Source organism: Xenopus laevis, chromosome 8L (genome assembly GCF_017654675.1).
Source record: "Xenopus laevis strain J_2021 chromosome 8L, Xenopus_laevis_v10.1, whole genome shotgun sequence".
In the NCBI taxonomy this organism is placed as follows: Eukaryota; Metazoa; Chordata; class Amphibia; order Anura; family Pipidae; genus Xenopus; species Xenopus laevis.
In genome coordinates, this window is record NC_054385.1 from 64528796 (window position 1) to 64542365 (window position 13570).

General features: G+C 37.4%; 1 protein-coding gene across 1 annotated transcript in view; it reads left to right on the forward strand.

Annotated features, from left to right (window-relative positions):
- The window catches only part of LOC108698551 (H-2 class II histocompatibility antigen, A-U alpha chain), a 76143-nt gene extending 64162 nt beyond the window's left edge, over nucleotides 1-11981 (forward strand). Inside the window, exons 5-6 of the mRNA XM_041572855.1 lie at nucleotides 1478-1613; nucleotides 11895-11981. Coding sequence (XP_041428789.1) covers nucleotides 1478-1560 — 83 coding nt within the window. The 3' untranslated portion in view covers nucleotides 1561-1613; nucleotides 11895-11981. The remainder of the gene's footprint in view (nucleotides 1-1477; nucleotides 1614-11894) is intronic.
- Nucleotides 11982-13570: the final 1589 nt, after the last annotated feature.

Below are 13570 nucleotides of genomic sequence, written 5' to 3' on the forward strand. Positions count from 1 at the left end.
GGGCACAGCTATGGGGTCAAAAGTTGCCCCAGCTTATGCTAATGCGTTTATGCATAAATTTGAATCTGACCACATATTGTGCCATCCACTGTTCAGACAGTATGGGGCATTCTATAGACGATACATAGATGATGTTTTCTATGTATGGCTAGGTCCTACTGACAAATTGGATGAATTTGTCGGATATCTAAACGATCTAGATAGCCCAGTGAAGTTTACGGCTAAATATGATCTGCAGCAGATAGATTTTCTGGATGTTAAGGTGTACAAAGAAAATAGTCAGTTGCAGACATGTATATATAGAAAGCCGACTGATAGGAATACGCTTACCCATTACCATAGTAACCACCCTAGACACCTTTTGAATTCGCTGCCCAAGTCACAAATGCTTAGGGTGGTACGTATTGACAGTGACCCCGAGAAAAGATCAGAAGATCTTATGGAAATGTATGATAAATTCCTGGATAGGGGGTACCCTAGTAAATTACTTTTGGATACCAAAAAATGGGCCCTTTCCCTGGATCGTGAGGAGGTCTTATTGGAACAGGAAGAGCACCTAAACGTCGGAAGTAGAGGTGGGGGTAACGATATTTACTATGTTAGTAAGTATGGGGCTAACAGTGCTGTGGTGAAGGATAGTGTGTTGAGACACTGGCCCATTTTGAAAACGGACGATACCATCTCTAAAAAGTTACCAGATAGGCCCAAGTTTAGTTACGCAAGGGGGAGTAACTTAAAGGAAATATTGAGCCCATCAGATCCAGTGAGTAAATACCAGGGGAGACAGGCCCAACATTTTCTAACACAACGCCCGGGGGTGTTTAAATGTATGGGTTGTATACTTTGCAGTTCACTAATACAGGGTACATATTTCACCCACCCACACACAGGGAGGAGATATGATATCAGACAAAGGATGTCCTGCGATTCATCTATGGTGATCTATATTGTGAAATGTCCCTGTGGACTTATTTATTGTGGAAAGACGATCAGGCAGTTGAAAGAGAGGATGGCAATGCATAGGTCCAGTATAAGAGCTGCGTTAGATCCAGATAAGTGCAAAAAAGATAAAGGCAAGAAACAGGACATCTCACAGCAACCGGTGGCCAAACACTGGGCCGAGGCTAAACATAGCCCGGCAGCGTTTAGATGCATGCCCATAGAGCAGATCCCCAAGAGAGCAAGAGGGGGAGATTATGATAATATGCTCCTAAAGAGGGAAGCATATTGGATATATGAATTGGGATGCGTGGCACCTAGGGGGTTAAATGGTCAACAATCCCTGGGTTGTTTCCTAACTTAAATGCTACAACTTTTTCCCCTAGTTCAGCACCCGAAAATTCAAGTTTTAAGAGCATAGAAATATATAAAAGAGGGTTGGAATAATTGTAACAGATGCCATTTCCCTTATATGATTGTATGTCACAATTGACAATATGTTGCAATTGACTAAGATAAGGCTTATCTTGATTTACAGGTGCTGTATTTGTGTATCCATCGGCCTTGGAAACAAGGAGATTGATTTGTAACAGTTTTTTAACTCACTTCAATGGAATATGAGCACAGATTAAATGCACAGTATTTTGCTGACACCTATTGACACAAATACGAAGGTACACTTTTTTTATTGTGATTAACCACTCATCATATGTGTTGAATTGTTAATTGAGTGTTGTAATGAGGTCATCATGGCGCTGCTAATGAGGGAATTGTGGGTATAAATATTGGGCACTAAGCCACACACACTTTATCCTTGATAAAGGCCCCAATGCGGGCCGAAACGTTGGATGCACAGTGTATTGAATAAACACTTTGATAAAGAAAACGGAGTGCTGGTCCATCTTCAATTGATACATATCCCTTTGACCGAGCACCCGGCAAGGGAATTACAGAGGATAGAGTGCAGGTGTCTCACATTGAATTATATATATATATATATAGATATATATATATATATATATATATGTATATATATATATATATATATATATATAGATATATATATATATATATATGCATATATATATATATATATATATATATATGCATATATATATATATATATATATATATGCATATATATATATATATATATATATATATGCATATATATATATATATATATGCATATATATATATATATATATATATATATGCATATATGTATATATATGCATATATATATATATATTATATATATATATATATTATATATATGCATATATATATATATATATATTGCATATATATGCATATATGCATATATATGCATATATATATATATATATGCATATATATATATATAATATTATATATATATATATATATATATATATATATGCATATATATATATATATGCATATATATATGCATATATATATATATATATGCATATATATATGCATATATATATCTATATATGCATATATATATCTATATATATATATATATATATGCATATATATATATATATATGCATATATATATATATATGCATTATATATATATATATGCATATATATATATATATAATATATATATATATATGCATATATATATATATATATGCATATATATATATATATATATATATATATATATATAATATATATATATATATATATATATATATATATATATGCATATATATATATATAATATATATATATATATATATATATATATATATATATATATATATAATATGCATATATATATATATATATATATATATATTATATATATGCATATATATATATATATATGCATATATATATATATATATATGCATATATATATATATGCATATATATATATATATATATATATATATATATATATATATATATATATGCATATATATATATATATATATATATATATATATATATATGCATATATATATATATATATATATATATATATATCCCTCCATTTATCTGCACGCACCACTCTATGCAATAATTACCGGGTGCTCACCAAAATCCTCATACTCCACCAGATGAAAGCACTCACGAGTCAGTCATATGAGTACAAATAGCAAAAGTTTTATTCCAACAACCGCATATCTACGCGTTTCGATCCCACTGGATCGTCATCCTGATGACGATCCAGTGGATCGAAACGCGTAGATATGCGGTTGTTGGAATAAAACTTTTGCTATTTGTACTCATATGACTGACTCGTGAGTGCTTTCATCTGGTGGAGTATATATATATATATATATGCATATATATATATATATATATATATATATATATATATGCATATATATATATATATATATATATATATATATATGCATATATATATATATATATATATATATATATATGCATATATATATATATATATATATATATATATATGCATATATATATGCATATATATATATATGCATATATATATATATATATGCATATATATATATATGCATATATATATGCATATATATATATATGCATATATATATATATATGCATATATGCATATATATATATATATATATATATATATCACACAAAGAAGGTCCGCACTCTCAGGACTTAAATTGAAATAAAAATGTTTTATTAGCAAAACGACTAACGTTTCGGCCTCTCCGAGGCCTCGGAGAGGCCGAAACGTTAGTCGTTTTGCTAATAAAACATTTTTATTTCAATTTAAGTCCTGAGAGTGCGGACCTTCTTTGTGTGATGAATACTTCAATAATTTTGGACACTGCACCCAGGCGATGTTGAACCGTTTGACGAGAGTGCCGGCTCCTCCATTGGCTATATATATATATATATATAAATATATATGCATATATATATATATATATATATATATATAGATATATATATATATATATATATATATATATATATATATATATATATATATATATATATATATATGCATATATATATATATATATATATATTCTGACTCCAATTGCTATTCTATTCTTTTTGACTATTCTGACTCCAATTGCTGTAATAATGGCTGAATCCCTGTGAGACCTCCCTGCTGGGCCTGTATGGAGCTGTAACAACCACTGAGGACAATCTTTGCCAGATAGTTGAACTCACCAGACACTTGTAGTCCACAAAGCTGCTTTATTTGAGGTGGATAAACAATGTAGCAGTGGATGAATAAGTGCTGCAGGTCAAAAAGAATATTTCCTTCCTAACCTCTGAGCTGTAGCTCCTCACTCATGGAAGGCAGGAACACAAGAGGATGATGGGAGGAACTGATGTCATACATAAGGAAGGAATAGGAGGAGGGTTTACAAACGAGGAAATACAGAGCTTGCAATACAGCCTTGGTCAGCAGGTGGCAGCATAACAATGGGTATGCATATAAACGTAAGCAATTAAACGTATATATATATTCTAACCCTGATAACTTTAACTGCTGAGGCAGCACACTCCCCGTCTGGTATTTTTAGATACCACTATATTATAATAAACATAAATGCAATTATGAAAATGCAAAATAAACATTGAGAAGTTTTGCTTGAAGATCTTTCCTGTCATCTAAAAAACAAAGAGAAAAACAAGCATGCAATCCAATAAACATGGCATTGTAAAATAACCCAATGTCCTTAGTAGGTTCTCCTGTTAAAATTCGTGGGAGTCTCTGTTTTAAGTACTGATGCAATTAGAGTTCAATCCCAAAGGGTAAGATGAGTACAAGTTAAGTAATGGGCCAATTGAAAGTCTTTGTGGCACCATCCTTAGCAATTTTTGTGACAAGGGTTGAAACTTCAGGATGAATCTCAAAGTCTCTGTCTGGATCCAAGATACTGAAGATATCTGCAGAAGTTGTAGATTCTGAGTGATCCTTGAGGTAGACCACAACCGCTATGGCCTCAGTAGATGCATCTGAGAAAACATGGCTCTCTCTCTCCTGGTTGGCAGCAAGAGAATTTGAAGTATAGCACCTAGCTTTGTGAAGCTCTTCCAGGGCCTTTAAAGAATGCTTCCATGACTCCCATTTTGATTGCTTATCAGTTGGTAAGGGAGTGTCCCAGTCCTTAACAGTCTCTGATAGCTGTCTTAGCAAGGATTTACCTTGTATGGTGATGGGTGCTACAAACCCCAGTGGGTCATACAGGCTGTTCACTATTGATAAGACACCACATCTGGTAAATGTCTTATCTGCCACGGTAACCTGTAAGCCAAATGTGTCATGCAAAAAGTCCCATCTTAAGCCAAGGCTTCTCTGAATGGGTGGCTCATCTGTTCCCAAATTTAAGTCTTTAAATTCTGTGGCATGATCATCAGAATGGAAGGCTTTCATTACAGCTGTACTGTTTGAAGCAATCTTGTGGAGTCTGAGGTTAGCCTCAGAAAGCATACATTGTGTCCTTCTGAGTAAGTCAATAGCCTCTTGGTCTGTTGGTAAAGATTTAAGGCCGTCATCCACGTAGAAGTCTCTCTCCACAAAGTGTTGAGCATCTGCACCATACTCACATTTACCTTCACGAGCAGTCCTTCTTAGACCATATGTAGCAACAGCAGGTGATGGACTGTTACCGAAGACATGCACTTTCATGCGGTATTCCATTACATCGCTGTTGATGTCATTGTTACGGTGCCAGAGGAATCTGAGAAAGTTTCTGTGGTCCTCTCGTACGATAAAACAATGGAACATCTGCTGGATATCGGCTGTGATTGCAACTGGCTCCCTTCTGAACCTCATAAGTACTCCTACAAGGTTGTTAGTTAGGTTGGGACCAGTGAGAAGAACATCATTGAGAGAAGTACCTTGATATTTGGCACTGGAGTCGAATACCACCCTGATTTGTTTTGGTTTGCGTGGGTGATACACGCCAAAGGAAGGTAGGTACCAGCATTCATCGTGTTCTTGTAGTGGTGGGGCTGGTTCAGCATGATCATTGTCAAATATTTTCTTCATAAAGGCAATAAAATGTTCTTTCATTTCAGGCTTGCTTTTAAGGGTTCTCTGCAGTGAGGCAAATCTGGACATGGCTTGCTCATGATTGTTTGGAAGTTTGGTTCTTGTAGAGCGGAATGGCAAGGGTGCAACCCAACTGTTAGAGTTGTCTTTAAAGAATTCCGTGTCCATAATTTTTATGAACTCCTTGTCCTCAATGGAAGGTGCAATTTTGTTATCATCACTTGTAGTATGAAACACTGTATCCCCAAAGTTGTCATCACAGAAGATGGGAGTGACACTGGATACTGGGATCATATACTTAGGATTCTCCTTTACCTCAAAATGATGTGGGCATGGTGTGAAGTGAGTTGCTTGTCCACTTTGCAATACATGAGTTTTAAAGGAGTCAACTTCAGATGGCCTGTGCATTTTGTCTAGACAAACATCGCCCACTATTACCCAGCCTAAGTCAAGTCTTTGCGCATAGGGAGCATCATGAGGACCATTGCACTGTTGCCGTACCTTATGGACTCTAAGAATGTCTCTTCCCAACAAGAGCAGGATTTCAGCATCCTTTTCAATGGCAGGAATCTGACTGGCGAGGTGCCTTAAGTGGGGTTGGTGGCATGCAGCTTCTGGTGTGGGAATCTCTTCCCTGTTATTAGGTATCTCATCACATTCAATTAGTGTAGGTAAAGGCAGATGAATGTTACCTTTAATTGCGGAGATAATGTACTCATTAGCCCTCCTGCCCAGAGTCTCTATATGACCAGCACAGGTATTGAGTGTATAGGGTTCTGCATCTCCCTTGATGTTGAAAATCTCAAAGAACTGCGGTCTTGCCAAAGATCTGTTGCTTTGGTCATCAAGCATAGCATAAGTCTTTATTGCTTTCTCTGGTCAACCTTCAGGATATACCCGGACTAGGCATACCTTGGCACAGCATTTGGGACTATAGCGTTCTCCACAGACTTCGGTACATGAAGTTGAAATCTTTGTTGAAGCAGGAACACATCCTTGTTCCTCCCCGCCATGATTTGAGATGGGGGTTGGAGACTGTGGACTATCAGGAAGAGGTGTTGGATGCATTGCCGCAATATGCTTGTCACTGCTGCACTCGGTGCACTTAATAACAGTCTTGCAATCCTTAGCAAAATGATCTGAGGAGGCACAGCACTTATAGCAGACCCCAAACTTCTGGAGAAGCTCCTTGCGCTCCTCTAAAGACCTTGCCCTGAACCCACGACATTTCTTAAGTGGATGTGGTTTCCTGTGAATTGGACACTGACGGTTAGGATCCTCGGTTTTCCCAGCAGAAGTTTTGTCAGCTAAAGAGTTTGTAGCAGGAGGGATGTCTGTCTTTCTCACAGACACAGTGCCACGCAAGTCTCTGTGTTTAGTAGCTGTGTTGTCATGCCGTGCAGATGATGAGGCAGAAAGGTTGGGTTCACTAAAGCTGAAGCTTGGATCATTTTTGACCCAGGCATAGTCGCTGATGAATTTGCAGAAGTATGAAAATGGAGGGAAGGATACATTATATTGTTTCTTGTACTTTGAGCCCACTGTGGCCCACTTCTCTTGCAGCCCATATGGTAGCTTCAATACTACTGGGTTCACCCCATGAGCAGTATCCAAGTAGCTGAGTCCTGAGAGACGAGGGTCTGCCTTAGCTAACTCCAGCTCCATCAGAAGGTCACTGAGTTCTTGCAGCTTGTGATTGTCTTTGTTGGTTATTTTTGGGAAAGATTGTAGTCTCTTAAACAAGGCACTTTCTATGGCTTCAGAGCTACCATAGGTTTGTTCAAGTCTTCCCCAAGCAGCAGCAAGACCTGCATCTGGGTAGTCAACATGCACAGCTCTTAGTCTCTTAACACGATCTGCAGACTCTGGACCTAGCCATTTGATGAGTAAATCAAGTTCCTCTTTGGCTGTGAGGTTGAGGTCAGCAATTGCAGCTTTAAACGTAGATCTCCAGGCTCTATAATTCTCAGGACAGCCATCAAACCTTGAGAGACTAACGTTAATGAGCTCACGACGTATCATATACCTGGCAAAGTCAGACAGGTCTGATCTCTCACTCTTTGGTGCCTGGGTAACTTGTGGAACCTGGGGTTTGTATAAGCTTCCCGGTGTATAAAGGTGAGATGAACCAGGATAAAATGAAGTGGCGTAAGCATTCAGCAGTGGTTTGGTCTCTAAGGCACTTGCTGGCTCTAGTTTAAACTGAGGTTTGTCACTGGAATTCACCTGAGAGATGGTAGGGGGTATCATCTCATGCTGAGTGACTACGTCTGTGTAGTTGGTCTGTCGCTGTGTCAGCAGTGGCAGCTCCATGGTTTGGGTACTGTAAGGTACAGCAGTGTTAGTAGTAACAGGTAAAAGAGGCTGACCTGTGTTATGAGTTGCAGGAGTTATCCTTGGATTTTGTAAGATTGATTGGTTGTCATTAGATGCATCCTGGTTTAGTACATATTTACTTGTGCGTTCAATAGGATCTTCAGACTCTGCTGGGATAGGGCAGTCTGGTTCATGCCATTCTCCCAGTGCTTGCTCAAAGACCTTTAACCTTGCAATAGCTGCTGCTTTTTCCTTTTCCATTTGAAGAATTTCTAATTCAGCTTCCATTTCTGCCCTTTTTCGTGCAGCTTCTGCTTGCTTCCTTGCAACTTCTGCTGCTGCTTCTGCTTGCTGGCGTGCAGCTTCTGCTGCTGCTTCTGCTTGCTGGCATGCAACTTCTGCTTGCTGCTTTGCAACTTCTGCTGCTGCCTCTGATTGCTGGCGTGCAACTTCTGCTTGCTGCTTTGCAACTTCTGCTGCTGCCTCTGATTGCTGGTGTGCAGCTTCTGCTTGCATCTCTGCTTTAAGTTTAACCTCTCTTTTAGCATAGGAAATTTGCACCTTAACTGCTTCTGTATTAGCACGGGCTTCTATAAGTTTGTCACTTAGTGTGGATTTCCTAGAATGAGAGGTCTTGGAAGATCTTGATGTGAGCCGTGATGATGTGGATCTGTGAGACCTAGTCTCTTGCAGGTGTGTAATCTTGAGCTCTGCCTTATCCTTAGTGCTTTGCACCAAAAGGACTCTTTCTTGGTCTAAGGCTTCAGATCTGGTTAGCTCTGCTGAGGATTCCTCTATATTAGTGTCCTTTAAGAAGGTAGTATATTTAGCAGACAGCCGCTGATAACGTTCATAGTTAGCAGATAAGCGATTTATACAGTCTCTTAAATCGGCTGCGTCATTGTTAGAATGTGAAAGAACAGACATGCATTGCACAGTTCTATCCCATAGTTCTGATAAATTGCTTGAAAACTCATCCCTTATAATCTCATAATTTTCTCTGGATTTTTGAGATGGTTTTATTATGCGCTTGGGCCTGACGCTTTGCTCTGCAGTATATATGGGGTTTTCTCCCTGGATGTCTGTGAGCTCTGGTGCATGGTGCACTTGCTTAGCTTCAGTTGAAAATGAATGCACAGAGCCTTGCTGAGACATTTTGCACTTTTGCTGAAAATGGTTACTGTCTCTTTAAGAAAGTTACAGCAGTAGCAGGAGTGTGGGGCAAACTGCAGCAGTGTTATAGCAGGACCCTGAGAGCAGTATATACAGCAGCTTGAGCAGCACAATAACACAATCCAGTTGCATAAAACAGTCCTGAACATTCACAGGGAACAGCATGTGCTTGTAGGACCATGTGCTTGCAGGGAGTTGTTAGACTGCATTAATCTTGGCTGCAGATTGAATATAAATGACTTGCCAGTGAGTGGAGACTTGATGGAACATACAGTGACATCAGGTTATAGAATTCTATTCTTTTTGACTATTCTGACTCCAATTGCTGTACTAATGGCTGAATCCCTGTGAGACCTCCCTGCTGGGCCTGTATGGAGCTGTAACAACCACTGAGGACAATCTTTGCCAGATAGTTGAACTCACCAGACACTTGTAGTCCACAAAGCTGCTTTATTTGAGGTGGATAAACAATGTAGCAGTGGATGAATAAGTGCTGCAGGTCAAAAAGAATATTTCCTTTCTAACCTCTGAGCTGTAGCTCCTCACTCATGGAAGGCAGGAACACAAGAGGATGATGGGAGGAACTGATGTCATACATAAGGAAGGAATAGGAGGAGGGTTTACAAACGAGGAAATACAGAGCTTGCAATACAGCCTTGGTCAGCAGGTGGCAGCATAACAATGGGTATGCATATAAACATAAGCAATTAAACGTATATATATATTCTAACCCTGATAACTTTAACTGCTGAGGCAGCACAATATATATATATAAATGTTCACAAAGTACCTGCACTCCTTCCTTCTCAGCATGAGTGGGTGCCTGGTCAATCAGGGTATACACGTTCAAAATGGACCAGCACTCCAAATTTTCAATCAAAAAGTGTTTATTTCAACATCACTCAAGTGTCCATATATATATATATATGCATATATATATATATATGCATATATATATATATATATATATATATATATATATATATATATATATATATATATATATATATATATATATATGCATATATATATATATATGCATATATATATATATATATATATATATATATATATATGCATATATATGCATATATATATATATATATATATATATATATGCATATATATATATATATATATATGCATATATATATATATATATATATATATGCATATATATATATATATATATATATATATATATATATATATATATATATATATATATATATATATATATATATATATATATAAATCATGGCACTTTGACCTAAGGAACATATCCAAAATACCATAATTTATCAACCAAGATGCTGCCAATATTTGTATTCACTCTCTCATCATATCATGTCTAGACTACTGTAACTCTCTATTAAGACTGTCACCTCTCCATTCCATAATGTACACTGCCTCCAGGTTTATACACCTCAGCAACTGCTCCCAGAGCCAGGCCAAGGGGTAGGCAGAGTAGGCACGTGCATAAGGTGCAAAGCTGGGGGGGCGCCAGGCACGTACCTTCTCTGTCACCTACCCCCAGTCCGGTCCCCTCTGTGCCCGACTCTCTGTGGTTTTTACTTCTTTTTGCGCTCTCCTGCGCATGCGCGCAAACACAGGCTCGCACCAATTCGCGCATTATGCGCAGGAGCACAAAAAGAAGTAAAAACCACAGTCTTTCTTGCGCATGCGCACGCAAGAGCCACCTTGCGCATGCACACTCGTGCTAAGCCTGCGCTGCGTCCGCTGGCTTGCCTGCCTGTATGGCGCGGCCCGGCCCTGACTGCTCCTCCTCTACCATGTCACTCTGTCAATCCCTCTAATGGCATCCACTACAATTCAAACTAATGACCCTGACATCCAAAGCACTTCATAACTCTGCCCCTCTCTCTGAACTCACCTTTAAATCCTCACCCAACCATTTACTACACTCCTCTACTGACCTGCTCCTCAGCTCTTCTTTCATTACCTCCTCACATGCTCGCATTCAAGACTTTGCAAGGGTTGCATCCCTCCTCTGGAATTCTCTTCCACAGTCTGTCGACTTTCTACCAACCTTTCTGCTTTTAAAGATCTCTTAAAACACACTTATTTAGAGAGGCCTACCCTCACTCTGTTTAGCTACAAAACATAATACTATATGCTACACCTCTCACCTGCTTATTTCTGATCTTGCCCACTCCCACACCTTGTGCCTCATTCCATTTCCCTTTTAGACTGTAAGCTCTTTTGCACAGGGCCTTCCTTACCTTTTTATTGGTTACTGGTCACTATGTGATTTGTATGTTTTTTAAATAACTACATTTATTTTACAGAACTGCTAAATATGTTGGTGCTTTAAAAATATATGTTAATAATAATAATAATACAGGTATGGGACCTGTTATCCAGAATGCTCATGACCTGGGGTTCTTGCACATTCCTATTTTTTTTGTAAAACCAGAAATGCATTCTTTATATTTTAATGTATTGCTGTATTAATTTACATCTGTTCTACTTTCAACAGAACATGAAGGCTCAACACCCATCTCAGAGGCATACCAAAATGTGATTTGTGCATTAGGGCTGACAGTTGGAATAATTGGGATTATTGCTGGTGTCATGCTGATCATTAAAGGGATGAAGCAAAGTACTGCTCAAGGGAGGAACCAGCGCTAATCTGGAGAATTGAAAAAGATGTTTAGCTTTTCTACAGCTTTTTATTTCTGAAATCAATTTACAGGATCTTATGCACATAAAAACTCTTACTCTTTATTGCAGACAATGTAGTTCAAAACTAAAAGTAGAAAATGTTGTATAATGTTTAAATTTGATAACCTATTCTAATAAATCAATATTATTCTAAGGAATTAGGTGGTAATGCTGAAGCTATTAAACCATAGAGAATATGTTTGCTATTCAATGTCCCCCGGGGGGGGAGACCAATCGAAAACTAGACTGGTTGTAACCATATTCACAATACATACAAATTGCCTTCCATCCTCATATTCCTCAAGACCTACAGCTGGTGGTAAGGACAGGGCTACTTTCTGTCCACAATTGCAGCATTCAGTAACTTCTTGGCCACAAGTGCTTATTTAAATAGTGCACAATTTTGTATCCCTTAATGCTCTAGCACTTGCATCTGATGTCATTATAAATGACCCATATAGAATGTTGCTGAAAAAATGCTACATGCAGCAGTTCCTTGAAAGTGTCTTAACCTATACATTTATACTTAACTGGCCACAGCAGGGCACTTCTAGAGGCTTAATTTAAAGGGGATCTATCACAAAAATTAAAATGTTATATGCTTCAGCTTATTGAAATAAAAAATACTTTCTAAATATAATCAATCTAAAATCCTATTAAATGGCAATCAAGTCCTAGGGCTCAAAAAAAAGGTACACAACATCATTTCTGCTATACTAATATATTCTGAATAAACCATTGATTTGTATTAGACTAGATTAAAGGGGGCATATACCCACCTGCACAACCTAATGTAACATTTCTAAGAGTGCTCTTCTGCTATGTATATTACTTATTCTGTTTACATTTTCATATTAGCAGTTGCAGACTAATATCATAAATGTGTAATAGGAGCACCATTCTGATGTCCTCTCCTTGCTGAAGTTTCACAGAACAGTAGAAGCTTAAGCTAAAAATACATATTTGCTTGTTTTATTGCTCAGTATGAGTTTTACACATTTATAAAATTAGCAATATAGAGAAAAGAGCACACTGAGCAATTTTATATTAAATTGTGCAGGTGGGTTTATGTCTCTTTTTGCAGCTTGAACTTGAAATATTATGCAGCTTTTTACATACAAGATATAGTATGATTATTATTTGGGAATGGCCCAACATCTATAAGGGCTTTTATATTCAAGTGTTTTTCCTACTGTGAATTTTTCATGCATTCCACTACAGTGCAGTAATGCAGAAGTTAACACAGTCTGATAATGCACTTGTACTCATTCTGCCACTTTTTCCACTGTCTAGTGGATAAAAGATGAGCATAAAAGCATCAACTGCAAGGTACCACTTGAAGAAACACTAGTGTGTAAGAAATTTAATGCAATTAATTCTTCCAGATTGCCCTCCTGGTGACTGCATTATCAGTGTGCTAATGACTGATTTGATGAGCACTGTAATTCTGCACCAACTAGCGTGCTACTTGTGAATTTCTGTCTGCATAAA